This window comes from Squalius cephalus (genome assembly GCF_949319135.1).
Source record: "Squalius cephalus genome assembly, chromosome: 11".
Classification (NCBI taxonomy): Eukaryota; Metazoa; Chordata; class Actinopteri; order Cypriniformes; family Leuciscidae; genus Squalius; species Squalius cephalus.
The window spans coordinates 6,223,085-6,247,125 of record NC_137132.1 but is presented as its reverse complement, the minus strand read 5'-3'; the positions used below and the strand labels follow the sequence as shown (position 1 = coordinate 6,247,125).

Here is a 24,041-nt window from a genome sequence, read left to right as displayed (position 1 = left end):
ATGTATACAATTGCATGAAAATTAACCTCTAAAATACATTTTATTATTAAGCAAAATGTCCTGCACATTAAGCTAACTACAAATTTATAATTAGAAACATTAATAAAAACTACATAGAACACTTGTTATGTGGGAGTGTTCTAATCTGTGTTTCATTGCAGTTTCCCTGGTTGCTCACCTGCAATCAACCGGTTAATTGGTGTCACCTGAAGGGAGCCATTTTAAATCTATGACACATAATAATAATAATAATTTGTTACATTTATATAGCGCTATTTCAAGGGTCCCCAAAGCACTTCACATATGGAAGGGGGGAATCTCCTCAACCACCACCAATGTGCAGCATCCACCTGGATGATGCAACGGCAGCCATATTGCGCCAGAATGCCCACCACACACCAGCTTACTGGTGGAGAGGAGACAGTGATGAAGCCAATCAGTATACGGGGATGATTAGGAGGCCATGATGGACAGGGTGCCGGGGTTACACCCCTACTCTTTCTCGAAGGACATCTGGGGATTTTTAAAGGAGAACTCCGGTCAATTTTAACATTGAGCTAGTAGTCGATTGTCGAGTTCATGTGCGTGATAACCTATGCGCGTGAACTCGACAAATGACTACTGTGGACTTCGACCGAAAACAGGAAGAAAATACAGGTATGTGCGCTGGTTGAAATAACATCATTTTTATTCATATCTTTCACATCTACTGCAGTCAGATTCACCGTGTTCACTCTGAAGGAATCACTCACATGACCTGTGCACTTGTAATGACACATCAAGGATGTTAAGAGGCTAAAAGCAGGTTTAAAACTTGCCCCATTGAAGTCAACAGGGTGCAAATTTTAAAAAGAGGATAACACGGTGTGGGCAACACCGATTTTTGTCGTTGTTCTCTGTACTGACAGCACTCCAAATGTACAAAAAATGAGCTCAATGTTAAAATTGACCGGAGTTCTCCGTTAATGACCACAGAGAGTCAGGACCTTGGTTTTACGTCTCATCCGAAGGACGTGCTCTTTGACAGTATAGTGTCCCCGTCACTACACTGGGCATTAGGACCCACACAGACCACAGGGTGAGCGCCCCCTGCTGGCCTCACTAACACCTCTTCCAGCAGCAACCTGTTTTTTCTCAGGAGGTCTCCCATCCAGGTACTGACCAGGCTCAGCCCTGCTTAGCTTCAGTGGGCAACCAGTCTTGGGCTACAGGGTCATTTGGCAGTTTGCTGATCTCTCGCTCTCTCTCTCGTCTTGCAGCCAGAACTGCAGTAGCAGTTTTTTGTGTCTCTAGAGTCCCATTTTGCTTTTTATATTTAATAAACTTTCTTTTGATTGGCAGATTTCTGTTTTTGTGTCCTTTATGTTGCATCCCTAGAGCCAGGGTTGTAACACACTAAAAAATAGCATTTTCTGCATGTCCCCACTCTCTATCTCTAAACTTTACCATGAAATATAATGATTAAAATCCTTAAGAAATCTTATTATTTTTGCATTGTTGAGTGAATTTATATCCAATCTATGCTTTGAAATGTTTTTTTTTTTCATGAGAAAAAAATATTTTATCTAATATTTTAGATAAAATACACATTTTAGTCATGTCGCCGGGTTTTCACTCAGTCCTTTTATCAGTTTTGTTTGCTCCATCTTTTATACAACTGTTTAACCCTTGTGATATGTTGCGGGTCAATTTGACCCGTTTAGATTTTCTAGTTGTTGGAAATACTGGTTAACCTATGTTTTTTTTTCTTGATATTTTGTGACTTTTTCTCATTTATCATCATGAACATGCATGCAAAGTTTCAACATGCTGGTGTTTTTTGACATGTACAAACAAAATTACTGTTCCTTTCGTGATGTTTGCGGGTCAATTTGACCCGCATATTTTAACGCTCTAAGGCAACTGTACGGACCCAAAATAATAACATTTCTTGGTTATATTTTGTTATTTTATTTTTTTACTACCTTATGAAGCAAAAAAAAAATGGTTTTCCACACTTATTTCAATACAGAAAAATATTTTGTCAGCCATAGATGGTAAAAATTACCTATCATTTATTTTTTCAAGCTACCTGAAATAAAAACAATAAAAAAGAAAGCTACCTTTTTTTTTTTTTCTTGATATTTTGTGACTTTTTCACATTTATCATCATGAACATGCATGCAAAGTTTCAACATGCTGGTGTTTTTTTTTTTTTACATAATACAAACAAAATTACGATTACGTTTGTGATGTTCGCAGGTCAATTTGACCATCATAGGCAGCTATTCAAAAGCAACTGTACAGACACAAAATAAAAACATTTATTTTATGTATATGTCAGGGCATCAACTCCAGTTCTAAAGTGTAAGTGTATCTAAAAGTGCTCTAACCCAAACCAAACACACTTGAAAAACCTAAATCATGGTGTTCAGAATTAATTGCAAATTACAAATGAAAATTTTTGACAGACACAGATAGTAAAATAAGCTCTCATTTATATATTCAAGATATCTGAAATATATTGAGACTTCGACATAGACAGCAGGAAAAATTAGCTCAGATTAATTGATTAATTGTTCAGTTATGATGTTCTAAGCAAAAAAAAAAAAAAAAGTTTAAAAAATGTATATGCAAATATATATAAATATAACGTATATTTAAATTTTAAATAGTTTTAAAAAATGGTTAAAAAACATTTTCATTAAATCATATCTTAAGATATATATTTTTTGGAATATTTGACAAATGTTGATATTAAAAGTTTACAGTTTGAACCTGAATCTTTGTTGTTTTTCATAGTGTGATTTTTGAGGAATTGTATTGAATCCAATGCGGGTCAATTTGACCCGGACCATAAGGGGAGTACACAGAATTCCAACATAACACAAGGGTTAATAAATTAAATAATAAAAGGAGTTATAAACGTGAGGCTTCGGCACGGCCGCATTCATGCACAGGCTTACCTGGGCTGAAGCCCAGGGGCCTCCCATGTTCAGGGGCCTCCCATGTTCAGGGGCCTCCTATGTTCAGGTTCATGATGAGCTGAAAAGATCATATTGTTTTGTAACTTGTCAGATTTTGTCGCTGTATGTCGCTAGTCTCTATACTGTGAAGTCGCTTGTGGGCGTTGGTAGTGCTGTCGCTCTAATGTTAGACCACTCATCTGGCCACATCTATACAAAACACCATCACAAGTGATACAACTATATTATTTTAATTCGACTAGGAATTAGGCTCAAAAGAAACAGTATGCTGTTGGGAGAGTGTTTTTATATTACCACACAGCAGTGTTCAGTGGATTAAATAATTTACTAGATTAACGATCGATCAATCTACAAATTAAACTCACTCATACTGTCATAATTTACTAAAACGTCATCCGAATTTGACAAATAATCAATTTTCTTGTCCCTCATAGTCAACATAATGCAGTGGAAACTGTAAAATGAACTGCAGCAGTGCTAAACTTGCATCATAAAACTACAACACTCAAACTATAAATGTATGAATTAAACTCACTGAGACTGTCGACAGTTTATTTTCCATGCATCATTTTATTATATCCATGTTTGTGGTTAGTTACAGTCAAATCATATAAAACAGTGAAATCGCCCTCAAACTCTTCTGTCTTGCACTGCACTGCACTCGAGACGGTGACGGGAGCTGAGCTCCACTGAAAGGCTTCTTTCCTATTGGTTGTCGCTCGCGAAAATCGCTTCTCATTCGCATAAAGTTGAAATATAGCCTATAGGCTTGTTTACCTATCAGAATCTCTATAGTTAGTTTTAGGGTGTGTCCGTGTCCCTCTATGATTGAGTGACATTAAGTGGAAAATGTCGGGGAGGACGTTTGAGAGTGGTGCCCAGAAAAGAAAAAAACGTATTAAGAAGGAGTTGCACGAAAAAGAACTCCTAAAGAACATCCCAAAGCTCACCAGATTTTTTAAACCAGCTGCTAATGAAGATGGACCGGAGGGAGCGGAGGAGGCGCAGGCCGCACAGGTGGATGTAGCTGGAGAGGAGCAGGGGACTTTGTGGAGGAGGTGGTACAGTTCAGAGAATTTGTACAGGATGAAAATGTGAGCAGCACGTCTGCAGTGGAGTTACTGAAATTTTTAAGAAGAAGAAAACTCCATAGTGTTTCAGACTCTACGGCTATTCCTGACTATGCCAGTGACCAACGCGAGCGGAAAACGGTTCTTCTCCAAACTGGGCTTGGTGAAAAATAGACTGCGATCAAGCATGCAGCAAGACCGAGTCAGTCATCTCACACTGATGTCTATTGAGCATGACATCCTTCGTGATTTGGATTTTAAGGACATAATTGGGGCCTTTTCTTCAAAGAAGACCAGACGAAAGCACTTCTAAAAGGGTAAGAAAGTGCTGTATTTATATCTTGTGCTGTGCAGGTTTTAAATTGTTGTGGTTGTGCATTGTTTTAAGAGAAATGCACATTTATACTGCAAACCTTCTATAAATGTTGCTCAGTTTCATCTTTTTGGTACCTGGCATTAGCCGTGTTGCTATCCATGGTGCTGAATGGAGTGTGTTTATGTGTCTGTGCCGGTGCATGTGATTGGTTCAAAGGGCCCGCTGAGGCCAGAGAAGAGGCTCCTACTTTGATCTGTTGCTGTTCTTTGCTTATGCTGTTATCAGTTATTATCAATGTTTGTGCAGACAGGTGATGGTTGGTGATGTTTTTATAATATTGTTTGAAATCATACTTTCACACATTTTGGTTTTATTATCACCATAAGTTGCTGTGTGTGGTTGTTAAATAAAGTGTCTTGTGTTTATGCTCAACTGGGCTCAGTGATATGTTAATAACAATATTATGGTGTTTTCTGGCTCAAAGAGGGAAAACTCACTGTTGTAGGTCTCGAAAGAATCTAATGCATTTTGTGATGTAGATTACCTAGATATTACACTTTTTTAAAATGAGACTCTATAAATCGAGGGGATGGGGGGCCTACAAAACCTCTCAGCCCCGGGGCCTAACATTAAGTTAAGGCAGCTCTGGGCTTCGGTCTTCTTTAAAATAAAAAAATGGCTTTGTGTTTTTTTTTTTTATTATTAAAATACACCTTGCCTTAATATGTAGTGATTTTTTTTTGTCACAAATATAAATTATTTGAACATATAACCAACAATTTCTTTCAAATAAACACTTTCTTGTTGGGAAAACAAAGGAATTAATTGACATGCTTTTAAACGAGCTTTGTAAATGGCACAGGAGTTTTGGTAACAGGACTGAGAAAACATGCTTCCATCTTCTGCTTATAAACCTTGTAAAAAATTAAATAAAGTTCCCTGAGATTGACCAATACACATTTTGAATAGTTAAATATATGTAGTATTAGATTCAATGTTGAAAAAAATAAATAAATAAATAAAATAAAGTTTAATTTTGAAGAGATACAACAAGCAAATGTCGCCCATTCCGTTTCTATCGGAAATAAGTCACAACACTGAAATAAAGTCGGTTGCAGACTTTCAGAATGTTATTTTATTTATTTATGTATTTATTTAATGTCTTGTTTTTATGTATGTGTATGTAATTCCTTGATAATGTTATTTTGTTCTTGAGCAATAAAAAAAAAGCAGACTTTCAGAATATGCGGCCCCTTTAAGAAACATGACACATTGAATCTGCGCACTGAGGATGCGCAGAAGAAGAAGCGCGAGAGAGGAGAAGAGACGAGCTGAAACTTTCAACAGTTGAGGCTGAAAGTGACGCTGTTAACGATCGTGAATGAAGGACAAATGTGGAATATTTTCTTCGGATGCTGTATATTTCCAGTCTGCAGGTCAGAGATGTTACAAAATTACAGAGATTAACATTAACCAGCTCCACGAGTTTGTGGGTTTATGTGCCAATGTAATGAAATGCTTTGTGTGTCCTGTTTTATTATTATTAGAGTGTAAAAATATGTTGGTATGTGTTTTTAACAGACTCTGTTTAGGGCTCCAGACTAACAGTTTTTACAAGTAACGCTGTTGTAGACCATAACTGATATTTTTTAGGAGCACAGGCTGAAAATGTACATTTTCACCTATTTGTCTTTCTTTCTTCAGTGGAAAAGAAATTAAGTTTTTTGAGGAAAACATTTCAGGATTTTTCTCCACACAATGGACTTCAACGGTAACCAAATTGTTGAAGTCCAAATCAATGCAGTTTCAAAGGGCTCTGCATGATCCCTTCTAAGGAATGGGTCTTATCTAGCGAAACGATCTGTCATTTTCTAAAAAAATAAATAAAAATGTATATACTTTTTAACCACAATTGTTCGTCTTGTGCTGGTCTGCGACGCGCCAGGCATTATGTAATCACGTTGGAAAGGTCACGCTGGACGTAGGCGGAAGTACCGCCCTAGAGCAGGAGATTTACACAATATAAAACTCAAAACTAAGTATTTTGAACACCATCTTTCAAGAGCAAGCGGTTTGCGAATCGTCAGTAAAATAAAGGGAACACCGCAAAAGTTTAGGATTATACTGCTGTGGTATCATGGTAAAGGTGAACTTTAACCACTGATTCTTCACATGCTCGTCCTTGGGCAGTGAAAAAAAACTGGCTTTACCTTCACATTGTAGAGCACAGCGTCTTCTCGACATGATGCTGTCCAGTATCCACAGGAATCAGCTCCAGGTTTGAGGTTCAAGTTTTCCCCGGTGTCTGCGCGCGCAATAAGTCGGCGGACAATATGCTAATGTTTTGCCTTGACGTCACAACAAAACGGCTTATGACTCATTTGAAAAACGATTTATTTCAGTGACTTAGAGTCGACTCTTACTTTTGAAAGACAAAAACTTTATATACGGTGCACTTTCAGATTTAAAACTTTGCAGGATGTTTTCATTCACTTAGAGCTGTGTTACACACTACATGAAAGGTCAATTATTCTGTGTTGTTACGCGTGATTATAAATGGATGATCGTCACCTTCAACAGCGGACTCGGCGATGGTTGATGTGCGCATCTTTAATGGTAACATAATACACTGATAAATGAGCGCTGCTTTTAAATTAACATTTCTTTATAACAAAATTTATTTGACAGATTTTCCTTTTCTAAATGGCATAAACTCTACTCCCTTGAAACTTTAACTGGAATGTCACAGGCGAGCACACGCACACACACGCGCGCACATCACTTTTGAAGTAAAATTGAAAATTGAGGATGCAGTGCATCGTGATATCGAATTGAACTGAATCGATGACATGATAATTGTAATCGAACCGAACCGTGAGACCAGTGTAGGTTCACACTCCTAATGCAACCATGCACTGCGCTCTCCACAACGACAAAAGTTGTAGTAGCTAATGGATTTTCACCACCAAAAAATGCTTGCTATAGCTCTGCTACAAGATTTATTTACGGAGAAGAAAAAAACACCCGTAGTGTTTGGGTGCACCCCCATACTGAAAAGTTTAGATTTTTCATCTCACTGGCCCTGGAAAAAATTAGTGCGTCGCTTCAATTATGAGCGCGCTTCCCGTGCGCCTACATCTGGGATGGAAATTAACTTTTCTGTCCACCGGCCACTGTGGCTGGTGGATTTCAAAATCTACCAGCCACTCAATGTTTTTATCAGCCACTTTCTTGTTTTTAACCGACAATGTGTAACTGCATGTGAAAATTAATACTACAAGATCTACAATACTTAAGCAGTTTATTTAATCTCAAGTCTCAATGAAATACTGACATTTTCTCTTTCTCTCTTATACACTCTTCCTCTCTTATATATATTTCTCTTTTTTACCTGGATGTGGCATTTGGATGATTCGTGGTCTTTTATGGCTTCCAGTTTTAGGTTTTTAGTCCCAACAATGAAACTATTAGGCCCTGTTGTTTACACGACAACGCTTGCGGGTGAAAACGTAAAAATATTTTATCAGATGTGCCTTTCGTTTAGACGGCGTCGGCGTTTTTGGGGCTTAAAAACGCAAAAAAGTGAAACCACCCTCCAGAGTGGAAATCTTAAAAACGCTCCACCGTCGCATTGGTGCGTTCACACCGGACGCGAATAGCGCGTCAGGAGCGAGTGATTTCAATGTTAAGTCAATGCAAAGATGTTTTCTCTGCAGACCTCTTAACGCCTGCAATGTAACGGCACATTTTTTTTGAAGGTGTGCCTCCTCTAAAAGTGTCCGCCGTCCGTGTGAAACAGTATGCTATCTTTAATTACCCGCCACGGTGGCCGGTAGGTGAAGCGAGTTTACCCACCACAACACAAAATCACCCGCATTTGGCTGGTGGCGGGTGCTAATTTCCATCCCTGGCCTACATTTGAAATAACGAACTCGAGCGTGCAAAAGCCGTGATATGTGAACGGCCCCTTGGAGAGCTACCTCCAATCAGGCCAATGAGCGATGTGTTGGAGACCCTTGCTCTATACATCGGATCCCCCGTTGTTCCCCCTTGTCCGTTCTATTTGGGAGAGATCCAGAGCTGAACTGTCCCCCCACCTTTCCCTTATTCACACAGCTTCTGTGCACGGCACCTTCTCAGCAAGCAGGGGCACCAATTTGCCAATTCCCCACACAGTGAAATGATAGATAATAGAAAAACGCTTCGCGGTGCAGAGGATTTTTTTTAATTTAACTGCTTGTGCCGCCCCCCATGTGACATGAAAAAATGCTTGCCCGGTTCGCCCGTGGCAAAAACCGCTACTGGCGATGACAGTGAAGGACGAGAGGACCAGGCCTGGTAGGGCTGCACGATAATGGCTAAAATAATAGCCTAATCACGATTATTTTGCTCAAAATTATAATCGCGATAATTAATCACGATTATTCTCTTTTGAGAAACTACAGAGAAAGAGAAGAGACAGTTAACAGTTTTGCACGAGTATTTGCGCAAAATCCGAGCAGATTTGGTTTAACGTTACACGAATTTCTCCAGCAAAGTGAGTAAACATAATAACATGCCAAATTGGCCAGTGATTTGACAGCGATACCCGCCAAAGTTCATTTTTAGCTGCATTTGGCGGGTTGGCGGGTGTTAATTTCAAACCATCAGACTTCATTTAACCAACTACAACTTCCTCAGACAGCAAGTCAATACAAATGGCATGATTTAACGTTAGATGAGCGCTTTGTGATGCGTCTTCACATTAGATCTTCTAAGCGACACATTTCGGTTGAAAATGAGACAAAGTACAGATCCAGATCGCTCAGCAAATTCGTACTGCAAAGAAAAATAGTCTAACTTACTTGTTGATACACACTGAAAACGGGCAGTGGCTGTCATTTTCAACTGATTCACGACACATCATGAAAACTGGTAAAAACTTAAACTTCAAAAAATAGAAGAGTGAAACTCATTTAGAAACAGATTTAGTCACACAAACAGCACAAGTGGCTTATGAAGAAACAGACTGGCTGTGTAACAATTTCATGCAAACAGAATATCGCTGTGAGATCAGTGCTTTTCCGCAGTGTAGAGCGAGGTTGCCAGATTGCACCGATTAAGTAAAACACTGGGCATAAAATGTAAGAGAAAAGCTCTGTTTGGGTAATTTGGGAGATTTAAGCTATTCAGATCTGGCCACCACAAACATCAATGCTAGTGGGGACTTGTTTACAATGCAAGATAATGCAAAAAAGCGTTTTCAGGATTAAAAACGAGCGGGCAAATATCACAATGATTTTTTTAAAATTAATCGAGAGAGGCAGATATCGTTATCGCGATTAAAGGGGTAGTATAATGCCCCTTTCACAAGATGTAAAATATATCTATGATGTCCCCAGAGTGTGTGTGTGAAGTTGTAGCGCAAAATACCCCACAGATATTTTTATATAGCAAGTTAAAGTTGCCACTTTCTGAGGGTTTGCAAAAACGCATCGTTTTGTGCTTGACCCTTTAAATGCAAATGAGCTGCTGCAGAGGGCGGGGTTTCAAGAGCTCGTGTGTGTTAGCAGCTGCTATTACCTCAAGCAGACACACTAAAATGACAGAAACTGTTCTGTCTTTAATGTTAAAATGGTGTCAGACAAAGATGGAGAGACTCAAGAAGAAGTGACAACATGTAGAATGCAACAGGACGCTTCTGAATGGTTAGTTGATGAATTTATGTTGCTGATGTGGAGTTAACTATCTTCAATTAGGATATTCTGTCATGATAAATCTATACATCGCTCGTATAGGAACTGTTGTGAGATGCACACAGAGTGACTTTCTATTGCATGTGAAAAGATGGATGCTAAAGTTTGAGCTGACTCACAAATGTACTCTTATACAACAACTCTTCCTCTTCTCAACATGGACTGCGTGTTCCCGGGGGCGGGGTTTATGTAAATTCTAGGTTTAATGATGTCACTAACCCGGGAGGAATGTTGTGTAGTCCAAACCAGCCGTTTGTTGTAGTTCTTTTCTTTAAAAGCAAATATCTCCCTTTGCTTTGAACTTTGAGCGTTGTAACTTTGCAGATGTTGTTTATGATCAAACAGCAACATTACACACTAACTAAAGTTAGAAAAGTCAAATCATAATCAACCACCCCTTTAAAATACGATTAATCGTGCAGCCCTAAGGCCTGGACTTTTATGTTGTGCAAGTCGGTACTGAAAATATGACGATACCAGCATTTCTGTAGTACCGGGTATATTCGGTACCCAGTAATAGGCAGCTGCTTTAAGTCGCTTCTGTGTTTTTATCTAAGCGCGGGGCTTCAGACTAACTTTTTTACTTGGAGCACTGTCTGTAGCCAATATATACCATGTAGATATATATATATATATAGTGTCTGTGTATATTAAACTGCAAAAAGACTATAGTATTTTATTAATCCTGCATGTTCTGCTTGTCTCTGTGTGAATGAATGGCGCAGACGTGCGGTTTCATTTACCTCACACACACTGCAGCACGAGTGACGCTCGCGCTGTTTTCAGTCTCTGGCTGCCTCATGATGTGATGACATGATGAAATTCATCTCCAGAGCCACTCTGAGAGTCACTTCATGAGCATTTTACCGTTTAATTTAAGAAAAAACTATCGTCATATCATACACACACATAAACTCAAAGGTCTTCACAGCAACCCGTCAAAATAAAAGTTCGGTTTAACTTGGAAAAATAGTTCCAACAGATTTTGCTGTGGTACCGAAATTGGTACCGAGAACTGTAAAATTTTAATGGTATCGGTACCGACTACTGGAATTTTGGTATCGTGACATCCCTACATGGGGGTATATGGGATTGACTCGCTTTTGCAGCCTGTCTCTAGCAGCCAGTCGATGAACTGCAGTTAAAGTCACTTCCGTGTTGGTTTCGAGAGAGAGAGAGAGAGAGAGAGGAAGGTTGCCGCTTGGTAAAAAGAACAGGGTTATCATTTCTGAATGAAATGCACTCTCTCTTTCTCTCACCCCTCAGTCACAAGCACTCATTCTTTGTATTCTGAATAAAAAATGATAATATTCTAGATAGAAACAGCCAGAAACTCCATCAAAACTGCCACTTTCGAACTATAGCAGCTTGAGTGCTTATGCCGAACAATTAGCAGTACAGTCTTTGTTAGCTTTGGCTTGAATGGATGGTTTATGCAGATTTATCAGTGGAGTATGAACAGAACTCATAGTTTTTTATTCTGACCATTTTGAACAAGTGTGAGAAATGACGAAATATTGCTTGAGCTCTGGCGTAACTGCGCAGCGCGTTACAATATTGAGTTCTGATTGGTCAGTCACTGTTATTTATAGTTTGTTAATTATCATAGAGATCATTTTAATATTTTATTTACATGTGACACAACACTGTTAATCTAAAGAGGATGGTGTTTTTACAGAGTGGGTGTTTTCTGCCTCTCCCCTCAAATCAAGCCCTGTGAATGAGGTGAAAACAGGGAACTATTGGAGACAAAGAGGCATTTCATCAGTTAAACATGGTGGTCTTGTTATTTATCTCAGACTTTGGACAAGCATTAAACAAACCTTCTATTAAATCCAACTGCATCCATATATTTATATCAGTAAAAAACATGTTCAATTAATTTAATTTAAATGTAAGTAAAGTAATTCAGTAACCTCTCTTTGAATTTGGCAGATCTGGTGACCATCCCACAACAATTCACCAATAAATACTGGGAATATTCCCATCATCCTACAAGAGAAGAACAAACTCCAGGAGTAGCAGCTGAAATCTGTGAGACTGTTAAAGATGGAGTTTATTAAAGAGGAGATTGAAGACATGACTGATCCAGAACCATCCAGAATAAAACATGAAGATATTGAGGAACAAATAGGTTGGTGTCCATTATTGATTCTTCATTCAATTTTCACATTTATCCTCCTTGAACTGATTCTGATTACATAATGCTTATTTCAGAGCAGATGGAAGCGAGACACAAACTAAATGAAGTAAAGAAACACTGTGACTTCAAAACTGGAACAAAAGCAAAAAAGCTGCACTCCTGCTCTCAGTGTGGAAAGAGTTTCAGTCGCAAAGAAAACCGTAACAGACACATGAGAATCCACACTGGAGAGAAACCATATACATGCACTCAGTGTGGAAAGAGTTTTTCTCAAGCATCAGATCTCAATGTTCATCTGCTCCGTCACTCTGGAGAAAAACCATTTAACTGTGATCAGTGTGGTAAAGATTTTATTTCATCATCAGATCTAAAACAACACCTGAAAGTTCATTCAGATGAGAAGCCTTATGCGTGTTCTCTCTGTGGAAAGAGTTTTACTAGAGCTGAATATCTGAAACTACACCAGAAAACACATAATGGAGTGAGAGATCATGTGTGTTGTGACTGTGGGAAGAGCTTTACTAGAGCTGGATATCTGAAACTGCACCAAAGAACTCACACTGGAGAAAGACCTTACAAGTGCTCATACTGTGACAAGAGTTTCACTCATTCTGGAAACCTGAAAGTACACGAGCGATTTCATACTGGAGAGAAGCCGTACCACTGCACTCAGTGTGAGAAGAGTTTTAAACATTCATGTAGTTTTCTCAGTCACATGAAGAAATATCATAAGTCCAGGGTTTGAAATTAACACCCGCCAACTCACCAAATGCAGGTAAAAATACCCTGTGGCGGGTAACGCTGACAAATCTCTAGCCAATTTGGCAGGTTTTTATGTTTACTCACTTTGCTGGGGAAGTTTGTGTAAGCCAAATCTACACAGATTTGAAAAGATGCAACCCAACATTAAAGGGATACTCCACTTTTATTGGAAATAGGCTCATCAAACAGGCTTCTTGATTATTACGCAGGAATGAGAGTATAGTTCCTAGCCATATCAGCCTAGAAAATCGCAACTTTTCATTTTCCGTCGGTCTTAGCACACGATGTAACTACAGAAGAGTCAAGTTTTAAATAGGAAAAATATCAAAACTCTTTGGTCATTTTTTTGAGAGAGATGCCAATGGTCTTGTCCGATTCAATGATCTATGCTAAGCTATGCTAAAAGTGGTACCGCCAGACCCGGAGATCGGCTGAATGGATTCGAAAACGGTAAAACTTAAAACGGTTTTTCCAACTTAAAATGGATTCGAAAACGGTAAAACGGTTTAACTGTGGGAGAGTTGTAAAATGAGCCTATTTCCAAAAAATGTGGAGTATCCCTTTAAGAAATATATGAGGCTGAGAGGTCTCACTCTCAGCCTCACGGGCTAATCTGAAATACAGAAAGGCCCCGAACCCTCTGCTGCATTTCATTATATAGTCAGGACCTCTTTCACTTGGAAACATCTTTTAACAATGGAAATTTGCATTCAGAGGTTACACCTTTGGGGTGTAGGGAGACCATTTGTCTAGAGGCCAACCCCTCCTTGTGTGCCAGTTATCCATAAACTCTTAAAAACCTTATTACCTTTTGTTTTACTTATTTGGAAATGAGACATTTGTACCAGTCGCACTGAGACATTTCAAATGATACCAAACATGAAAAATACTCTGTGATAATCATTCACATTAAACTATACATTTTCTTGGGTGATTTACATGTGGTCTCAGCATGTGAGAGGGGGAGTGAGGAAGAGGGGGAGAGATGTGTTCTGAGGTGAGACTTTGCCTCTCAAATGGTGAGTTCAAATGGTAATTTCCAGAGAGGTCCTTTGTCCTCTCAGGGTCTGGTCGTTCTTCAAACAGACTGTCTGGCATTTCCTAATTTCTCAATTCTTACAAGCACAAATACTCAACTCGTGAGTCATCATGATATATTAAATACAGTGTATTGCGCAGAATCTGCTCATATTTTGCTTACTTGAACACACGTCACTACACAACAAATAACGGTGCGCTTGTTAATTTGCATTGAAGCAATAGCGAAGATTAAAAAGCGTTTGGTTAACAGAAGACACATTGATATTTTCCAACATCCTCCATTTTTTTGATGTTCTTTGTACTGTATTGATCTGTCCACCTAAAACACATTTTTGGTGAAAAGGATGAGGATGGGTTGAGTATTATGTTTAAACATTGTTTTGTTTATTTTGTTGTATAATTTTTTCATCTATTTCTTACTCGTTTGATATTTCATTGTTTCTTTTTAATAGTTTGAAATAAAGATTTCAATCAAGGATGACAGAGGAAGGGAGAAGATGGCTGGGTGACAGGATTTTATTTGAATAAGAAATGAATGTATAAAATCCAAATTTTATTTTATATATAAGCTGTGACGTAGTTAGTTTGGCTCTTTTCTTTTTCTTTTTTTGGCTAGTAGAAGTTATGTATTTAGTGTATTTGCTTCGTATCAGTGACGAAAAGTGACTTACTTAAAGTACACATGAAATCAAAATTGACCATTTACTTTATTAGCGCATGAAACGCCTACTTTTCTAGATCCAATCAGGTTCCAGTTGGAAAAAACAAGCCACGCCCTCTATTTTTCTCATTTAGCATTCCACCGAAAGGGACATTTCTGTCCCCAGGACATTATATGTATAAAAATGAATGAAAATTAACTCTAAAATACATTTTATTATTAAGCAAAATGTCCTGCAAATTAAGCTAACTACAAATTTATAATTAAAAACATTAATAAAAACTACATAGAACACTTAGAAATAACATTTTCTGCATTTCCCCACTCTATCTCTAAATTTTACCATGAAATATGATTCAAATCCTTCAGAAATATATATATATATATATATATATATATATTTTTTTTTTTTTTTTTTTTTTTTTGCATTGTTGTGTGACTTTATATCCAATCTAGGCTTTGAAATGTTTGTTTTTTTTTTCATGAGAAAAAAATATTTTATCTAATATTTTAGATAAAATCTAATGCTAAAGCCCTGAATCTCCACTATTAGAACCGCCCCTGGTTAAATATATGTATTATTAGATTCAATGTTGAGAAAAGATAAAAAATAAAGTTTAATTTTGAAGAGTTAATTTTGATTCGGTGGAATGGCCCATTCCGTTTCTCTCGGAAATACGTCACAACACTGAAATAAAGTCGGTTGAAACTTTCGGTTCACGGGGACTTTCAGAATATGCGGCCCCTTTAAGAAATATGACACTCTGAGGATGCGCACTGAGGATGCGCAGAAGACAGAACACAGAAGCGCGCGAGAGGCGAGAAGAGACGAGCTGAAACTTTCACCAGTCGAGGCTGAAAGTGACGCTGTTAACGATCGTGAATGAAGGACAAATGTGGAATATTTTCTTCGGATGCCGTATATTTCCAGTCTGCAGGTGAGAGATGTTACAAGATTACAGAGTTATCTAGAGCTCCTCGAGTTTGTGTGTTTAAGGGCCAATATAATGAAATGCTTTGTGTGTCCTGGTTTATTATTATTAGAGTGTAGGCTAATAATATGTTGGTAGAGTGTTTTCACAGACTCTGTTTAGGGCTCCAGACTAACTGTTTTTACTAGGAACACTGTTGTAGACCCCAGTAAAAAAAGAAAAAAAACACGTTTGTTTTTGCCAGTTTAACTTTTTATTACCAAACATACCGGTAGGCTATAACTCAATACCAATAACACAAAAGCAGCATCACAGTGCCCAAAACTTAGAACAATAAAAAGAGAAAGTAAAATCTTCACAGCTTTGCTGACTTTGTAAACATATTATAGAATAGCCAACACACACTACACATTTGAAAGTGCAAACTTTTCTTCAGTAAACAGAATTTTATCAAAATAAGCCAGACATGTCTTTCCCAAATTCAATGTCACTTTGAACAAATTACATTAAATAATCATCAATAAGTACAAGCAAGAATCTTCTTAAATAAAACAAAGATTTAGAGGACGAAAAGTCACAACTTTAATTTGTAAGCACAGTAGGCTATGTAGAACAGCTAAAACACACATTCAAGTTAAGTGCAAAATCTTCTTGGACCAAATGTTATCAAAATAAAGCAAAGACATACATTTTGAGAGAGCCATAATGCTATTCTGTATGGATCAAGCATTTCCACCAGTTTTGGGAGGCTCTATAGAGGCACACGTCTGCATTTCCTCGCTGCAAAATCATTACTTGGGTCATATTTGCGGTTTAAAGGGGTCATATAATGCCATTTTTGTACAAGCTAATAAATATGATTCTTTAGGGTCTAAATTAAAAGTTTGTAATATACTTTAATTAAAAATTCTCATTAGTATTTTAAGAAAATACTAATTTTACCTGGTCAAAAACAGCTCTTGTTTTCAGCACGCCGTTTAAGTGCATGTGTCTTTAAATGATAATGAGCTTTGCTCACTCTGCCCCTCTGTTCTGTGCCTACACCGTTTGTAATAATAACACAATAACCATAATGCGTTTTTAGAAAACATGTTCTTAGAAAACATGCCGTAATGTACCCTGAGTGTAAACAGCCGCATTCATCGTGAAGAGTGCAAGCCATTTGCAAAGATTAATATTAATATAAAGGTTAATAAAATGTTACACTCACTTCAGTTCTTCTGGAGGTGCAGCAGGAACAGGATTAGTTGGTACCGATCCTTTTTTCAGGAGCAGCTTCTTAGCAAAACCAGTTTTATAACGTTACTGACCCTCGTTTGTAAAGCAGTCTGGTGTGTGAAATGATTCGCGCAAACATGAAAGCATTGACGTTGATCGTGGGGAATATTCCCTTCGAAAACAAACTCAGCCACTGCGTCTTCAGCGGTTCGGATTTAGGAACATCAAAATGACTGCTGTGTTCGTTATTACACCCAAGAACAGAACACCACAATCGCTTAGACGCCATTCTGCTCATAGACAGTGCTCCAACATTTCAACAATGACCGCGCCGGTCCGCGCTGACTATGATTGACATAGCTCACGAGCGAGGGCGGGTCTGTGTTGAAACGCTGCTGTCAATCAACAATCTTGGGAGGGGCGTCGATTTTGTGACATCACAAAATCGAACGGCTTGATTTGAGAGAGGGGAAAACATATAAGAAGAAAAAAAACACTGGATGGATTTTTATCATTTTATGATGGTTGTGTACAGGCACTGCCAACACACATTTCAGTACAATCAACTTGTAAAAGTGCATGTAACATTATATGACCCCTTTAATATACACATTCACTATATATATCGTGGTATACAGTGGGGAGAACAAGTATTTGATACACTGCTGATGTAATTTTTATCATAGGTACTCTTCAACTGTGAGTGACGGAATCTAAAACAAAAATCCAGAAAATCACATTGTATGATTTTTAAGTAATTAATTAGCATTTTATTGCATGACATAAGTATTTGATACATCAGAAAAGCAGAACTTAGCCTAATATTTGGTACAGAAACCTTTGTTTGCAATTACAGAGATCATTTGTTTCCTGTAGTTCTTGACCAGGTTTGCACACACTGCAGCAGGGATTTTGGCCCACACCTCCATACAGACCTTCTCCAGATCCTTCAGGTTTCGGGGCTGTCGCTGGGCAATGCAGACTTTCAGCTCCCTCCAAAGATTTTCTATTGGGTTCAGGTCTGGAGACTGGCTAGGCCAGTGGTTCTCAACTCCAGTCCTCAGGACCCCGCTGCTCTGCACATTTTGTATGTCTCCCTTATTTAACACACCTGAATCAGATCATCAGCTCGTTAAGAGAGACTCCATGAACTGAACTGAGTGTGTCAGATAAGAGAGACATACAAAATGTGCAGAGCAACGGGTCCCGAGGACTGGAGTTCAGAACCACTGGGCTAAGCCACTCCAGGACCTTGAGATGCTTCTTACGGAGCCACTGCTTAGTTGCCCTGGCTTTGTGTTTCAGGTCGTTGTCATGCTGGAAGACCCAGCCACGACCCATCTTCAGTGCTCTTACTGAGGGAAGGAGGTTGTTGGCCAAGATCTCGCGATACATGGCCCCATCCATCCTCCCCTCAATATGGTGCAGTCGTCCTGTCCCCTTTGCAGAAAAGCATCCCCAAAGAATGATGTTTCCACCTCCATGCTTCACGGTTGGGATGGTGTTCTTGGGGTTGTACTCATCCTTCTTCTTCCTCCAAACACGGCGAGTGGAGTTTAGACCAAAAAGCTCTATTTTTGTCTCATTAGACCACATGACCTTCTCCCATTCCTCCCATTAATCCATGATGGCGTAGTGTGTTACTAATGGTTTTCTTTGAGACTGTGGTCCCAGCTCTCTTCAGGTCATTGACCAGGTCCTGTCCTGTAGTTCTGGGCTGATCCCTCACCTTCCTTATGATCATTGATGCCCCACGAGGTGAGATCTTGCATGGTGCCCCAGACCGAGGGAGATTGACCGTCATCTTGAACTTCTTCCATTTTCTAATAATTGCGCCAACAGTTGTTGCCTTCTCACCAAGCTGCCTGCCTATTGTCCTGTAGCCTATCCCAGCCTTGTGGGCTTCTTAAAGACCCACTCCGATGAAAATCATGTTTTTCTAGGTGTTAACATGTTCTTGTGACATTTTTCTGATGTTAGAGGACATATCTTGAGAAAAATAAGCTCAAAGTTGTATTTCTGAGTATTTCTGCATTCAAATGGCTGTGAATCAGTAGCAGGCGCTAAAATGCCAGCTAAAATAGACTGGAGTTGTGACGTAGTAACTCCACTGGGTGGGGCCACAAGCTCATACTCCCCTCCGCCCCCGCCCGCTCAGGTTCTGAGGAGTAGAGAAGACGATGGCGGATCAACACCTATGTGCGGTAGCAGGTTGCAATACTAACTGCACGTTCACACCGCCGCCGACTTGAGCGGCAAAGAAGCTCTGGCCGCCCTGTCAAGGACGCTTGTCAAAAAGTACGAGGAAGCTTGTTGACGCTTTGGCCGCTCTGACGTAGCAGCATTCTATGTTCGATCATGGGAGAAGAGAAGTGCCACACCATGAAAAGTAAACAGAATAAACAAGCAATACATTGACACTAGAAACCTTTTATAATGACAGCATTTGTATAACCGTTTTGGTCACATTATTATTTATTATTATTAATAGTGAGTGCGCGCGCGCGGCCAGGGCTCTCTCTCTCTCTCTCTCTCTCTCTCCTCGTTCTTATATGCCCTGTCAAGCGCGCCCTGTTAAACTGGCAGGACTTAAAAACACATGCAAATGATAAACTTTCACTCTGTGATGGTTAAACTGCAATTAATCTGATAATGATAGGAAACCCAGCAACGGCGATGATCAGCTTCTCCTCCGTTTTCTCGGAAGCTCAAGTCGGCGCCGGCGGCGGTGTGAACGTACAGAGGAGAGGAGGGGGAGGGTCGTCTCCGTGCCAACGGCTCCGCCCACAACGCAGAGGCGAATTGCTAATAAGCTACTGCCGCTCTGCTGAAGCGAAGTCCCAGAAAACGGCACAGGTTTTGTGATTTTGGCTAAAAACGGCATAATCATCATTTAAAGACCACTGAGAATGTTTAAAAATAGCTCGAAATATGATCGGAGTGGGACTTTAAAGAAAAACTAACAGGTCTATGAGAGCTGAAATTCTTACTGGTTGGTAGGTGATCAAATACTTATATCATGCAATGAAATGCAAATTAATTATTTAAAAATCATACAGTGTGATTTTCTGGATTTTTGTTTTAGATTCCGTCTCTCACAGTTGAAGTGTTTCTATGATACCTACATGCTTTGTAATCGGCAAAATCGGCAGTGTATCAAATACTTGTTCTCCCCACTGTATGTCTGAAGGGAAATGACTGTCTTCATAAAAGTTTCAATGGCAATTTTTCCAGATCTGGTCCTGTGGGCGTCAGTATCACACAGTGATCACAGTTCACACCTGCAGTGAAGCCCCTCACACAACAATTCACCAATAAATACTGGGAATATTCCCATCATCCTACAAGAGAAGGACAAACTCCAGGAGTAGCAGCTGAAATCTGTGTGACTGTTAAAGATGGAGTTTATTAAAGAGGAGATTGAAGACATGAGTGATCCAGAACCATCCAGAATAAAACATGAAGATACTGAGGAACAAATAGGTTGGTGTCCATTCTTGTTGATGAAATAATAAGCAGTATATGAATGAAAAAATCTATAGAAATGCTTATATAATTTTAATTATATGACAACGTCATCTTTAATGTACTTTTAATCATAATCTTGTAGGCTATAACAGTTGTCAAATTCATTTTGATCATATTAACAAGAGAATGTCAGAACTAAACTTTGGCACATCAAAGGTCTGATACTTGATCTCTGTTGCTTTCTGATATTAACCCGTAAGCCCTGAGGGCGTCTTAGAGTTGTTTTCTGAGTGACATACACAAAACTAAAGACTCATAACTCCAAAACTATAGCAAGGAGAGTCAAAAGGTTGGTATAGAACACTTTATACATTTTTAGAAGATATACATTACATTACATTTGGACATTCTCACATTCTCACCGCCGGCGGTACACTTCGGGTTTAAGGGGTTAAATCAGGGTTCACTTAAACTGATTCTAATTTTATGTTTATTTTAGATCGACTGGAAGTGAAAGAGCAACGACAAGAACTGGAGAAAATTAAGGAGGAACATCACAACTTTAAAATTCAAGAAACAAAAGCCAAAAAGCGGCACTCCTGCACTCAGTGTGGAAAGAGTTTCGGTCAAAAAGGAGACCTTAAGACACACATGAGAATTCACACTGGAGAAAAACCGTATACATGCACTCAGTGTGGAAAGAGTTTTTCTCAAGCATCAGGTCTAAAACAACACATGAAAGTTCATTCAGATGAGAAGCCTTATGTGTGTTTCTGTGGAAAGAGATTTTCAAGACTGAACAGTTTTAAACTGCACCAGAAAACACATAATGAAGTGAAAGATCATGTGTGCTTTGAGTGTGGGAAGAGTTTTACTACATCTCAAAATCTGAAACTGCACCAAAGAATTCATACTGGAGAAAAACCTTACAAGTGCTCATATTGTGACAAGAGTTTCACTCATTCTGGAAACCTGAAAGAACATGAGCGATTTCATACTGGAGAGAAGCCATACCACTGTACTGAGTGTGAGAAGAGTTTTTCTCAAGCATCAACTCTCAGTATTCATCTGCGTATTCATTCCGGAGAAAAACCATTTAACTGTGATCAGTGTGGTAAAGATTTTATTGCATCATCAGATCTAAAACAACACCTGAAAGTTCATTCAGGTGAGAAGCCTTATGTGTGTGCTCTCTGTGGAAAGAGTTTTTCAAGACTGAACAGTTTTAAACTGCACCAGAAAACACATAATGACGTGAGAGATCATGTGTGTTGTGACTGTGGGAAGAGCTTTACTACAGTTGGCCAACTGAAACGGCACCAAAGAATTCATACTGGAGAAAAACCTTACAAGTGCTCATATTGTGACAAGAGTTTCACTCAGTTGGGAACACTGAAAGTACATGAGCGACTTCATACTGGAGAGAAGCCGTACCACTGTACTCAGTGTGGAGAGAGTTTTAGACATTCATGTAGTTTTCTCAGTCACATGAAGAAATATCATAAGTCAAGGGTTTAATTAACATCCGCCAACTCACCAAATGCAGGTAAAAATAACCTGTGGCGGGTAACTCTGACAAATCACTAGCCAATTTGGCGGGTTATTATGTTTACTCACTTTGCACAAATCTGCACAGAGTTAGCGCAAATACTCAACTCGTGAGTCATCATGATATATTAAATACAGTGTATTGCACAGAATCTGCTCATATTTGGCTTACTTGAACACACACGTCACTACACAACAAATAACGGTGCGCTTGTTAATTTGCATTGAAGCAATAGCGAAGATTAAAAAGCGTTTGGTTAACAGAAGACACATTGCTATTTTCCAACATCCTACCTTTTTTTGATGTTCTTTGTACTGTATTGATCTGTCCATCTAAAACACATTTTTGGTGAAAAGGATGAGGATGGGTTGAGTATTATGTTGAAATATTGTTTTGTTTATTTTGTTGTATAATTTTTTTTGTCCATTTCTTACTCGTTTGATATTTCATTTGTGTTTCTTTCTTTTTAATAGTTTGAAATAAAGATTTCAATCAAGGATTACAGAGGAAGGGAGAAGATGGCTGGGTAACAGGATTTTATTTGAATAAGAAATGAATGTATAAAACCCATATTTTATTTTATATATAAGCTGTGACGTTGTTAGTTTGGCTCTTTTCTTTTTCTTTTTTTGTCTAGTAGAAGTTATGTATTTAGTGTATTTGCTTCATATCAGTGACGAAAAGTGACTTACTTAAAGTACACATGAAATCAAAATTGACCATTTACTTTATTAGCGCATGAAACGCCTACTTTTCTAGATCCAATCAGGTTCCAGTTGGAAAAAAAAACAAGCCACGCCCTCTATTTTTCTCATTTAGCATTCCACCGAAAGGGACATTTCTGTCCCCAGGACATTATATGTATAAAAATTAATAAAAATTAACTCTAAAATACATTTTATTATTAAGCAAAATGTCCTGCACATTAAGCTAACTACAAATGTATAATTAAAAACATTAATAAAAACTACATAGAACACTAAAAAAAAATCACTTTCTGCATTTCCCCACTCTGTCTCTAAACTTTACCATGAAATATAATGATTAAAATCCTTCAGAAATATATATATTTTTTTTTTTTCTTTTTGCATCGTTGTTTGACTTTATATCCAATCTATGCTTTGAAATGTTTTTTTTTTTTCATGAGAAATTTTTTTTTTTTATCTAATATTTTAGATAAAATACACATTTTTGTCCCCGGGTTTTCACTCAGTCCCTTGTTAAGATGACTAAAAGTTCAGCGGTCTAGCTTATCAATGTCAAAATTATTAAAGAAGTGAACGAATGCCTGTTAAAATGTAAGTAGATAAACATTTAATATTCGACTGTTTTACAATAGAAATGTTCAACTACCGACAGTATCCGGTGATGCAAATTACTCCATTTATTTACATTTATTTATCAAATTTGAATTGAAAATATCCAATAATTTCCTTGATTCATTTAGAGAGAATGCATGCATAATTAAAAATAAAATATTATTTGCAAATAGTTACAATTATTTCACTAATACAAGGTTTTCTTTTTCTTTATTCTCTTAAATCTCTTTCATAATTAATTAATTATTTTAAATAAAAATACCCAATTTTAGTTTGGGCTAAAGCCCTGAATATCCACTGACCTTAGAACCGACCCTGGTATAATGGCGCTTTTCCACTACACAGTACCAGCTCGCCTCGACTCGACTCGACTCGGCTTTGTTTGGTTTTCCACTGTGTAAAAGTTGTACCTGTACCTGCTTCCAGGTACTTTTTTTCATACCACCTCCGGCGAGGTTCTGAGCGAGCTGAGGCGATACTAAAATGTGACGTGAAAACATGGCAGACTGCTGATTGGTCAGAGAGAATCGTCACTATTCACTGCGTCATCATTGCACGCGCCAGACGGAGTATCCTGAATAAAAATCAGCAAAAACAAAAACATCCAAAAACAGCATACACTCGATTTCCTCCATTGTCCTATGTGTGTGGGTAGCGGGTGTGTGTCGCGTAGAAGATTAAGTCACGGCAGTTTCCTGCGGTGTCGCTATGACGACCAGGAAAACGGAACGAAAAGCGAGCCGAGACGAGGCGAGTCGAGTCAAGTTGACTGGTACTGCTAATGGAAAAGCACTATTAGATTCAATGTTGAAAAAAGATAAAAAAAATAAACTTTAATTTTGAAGACTTACAACAAGCAAA

General features: G+C 38.4%; 3 protein-coding genes across 7 annotated transcripts in view; all 3 read left to right on the top strand.

Moving 5' to 3' along the window:
* The window catches only part of LOC307167596 (uncharacterized protein), a 167,727-nt gene that overhangs the window by 106,688 nt on the left and 36,998 nt on the right, over positions 1 to 24,041 (top strand). The gene's annotated exons all lie outside the window — the stretch shown is intronic.
* Positions 1 to 24,041, top strand: part of LOC307167593 (uncharacterized protein) — a 65,436-nt gene that overhangs the window by 14,245 nt on the left and 27,150 nt on the right. The window contains exon 3 of one of the 4 annotated variants that reach the window (XR_013822819.1): positions 11,813 to 11,879. The exons of the other annotated variants lie outside the window; for them this stretch is intronic. The gene's annotated coding sequence lies outside the window, so the exon portion shown is untranslated. Of the gene's footprint in view, positions 1 to 11,812; positions 11,880 to 24,041 lie in introns of those variants that run through there. 4 annotated transcript variants of the gene reach the window in all.
* On the top strand, positions 15,499 to 22,842 carry LOC307167613 (uncharacterized protein). The gene is made up of 4 exons (XM_079886858.1): positions 15,499 to 15,632; positions 20,079 to 20,327; positions 20,812 to 21,480; positions 22,335 to 22,842. The coding sequence occupies exons 2-4, from the start codon at positions 20,243 to 20,245 to the stop codon at positions 22,337 to 22,339; spliced, it is 759 nt and encodes a 252-aa protein (XP_079742984.1). The 5' UTR covers positions 15,499 to 15,632; positions 20,079 to 20,242; the 3' UTR covers positions 22,340 to 22,842.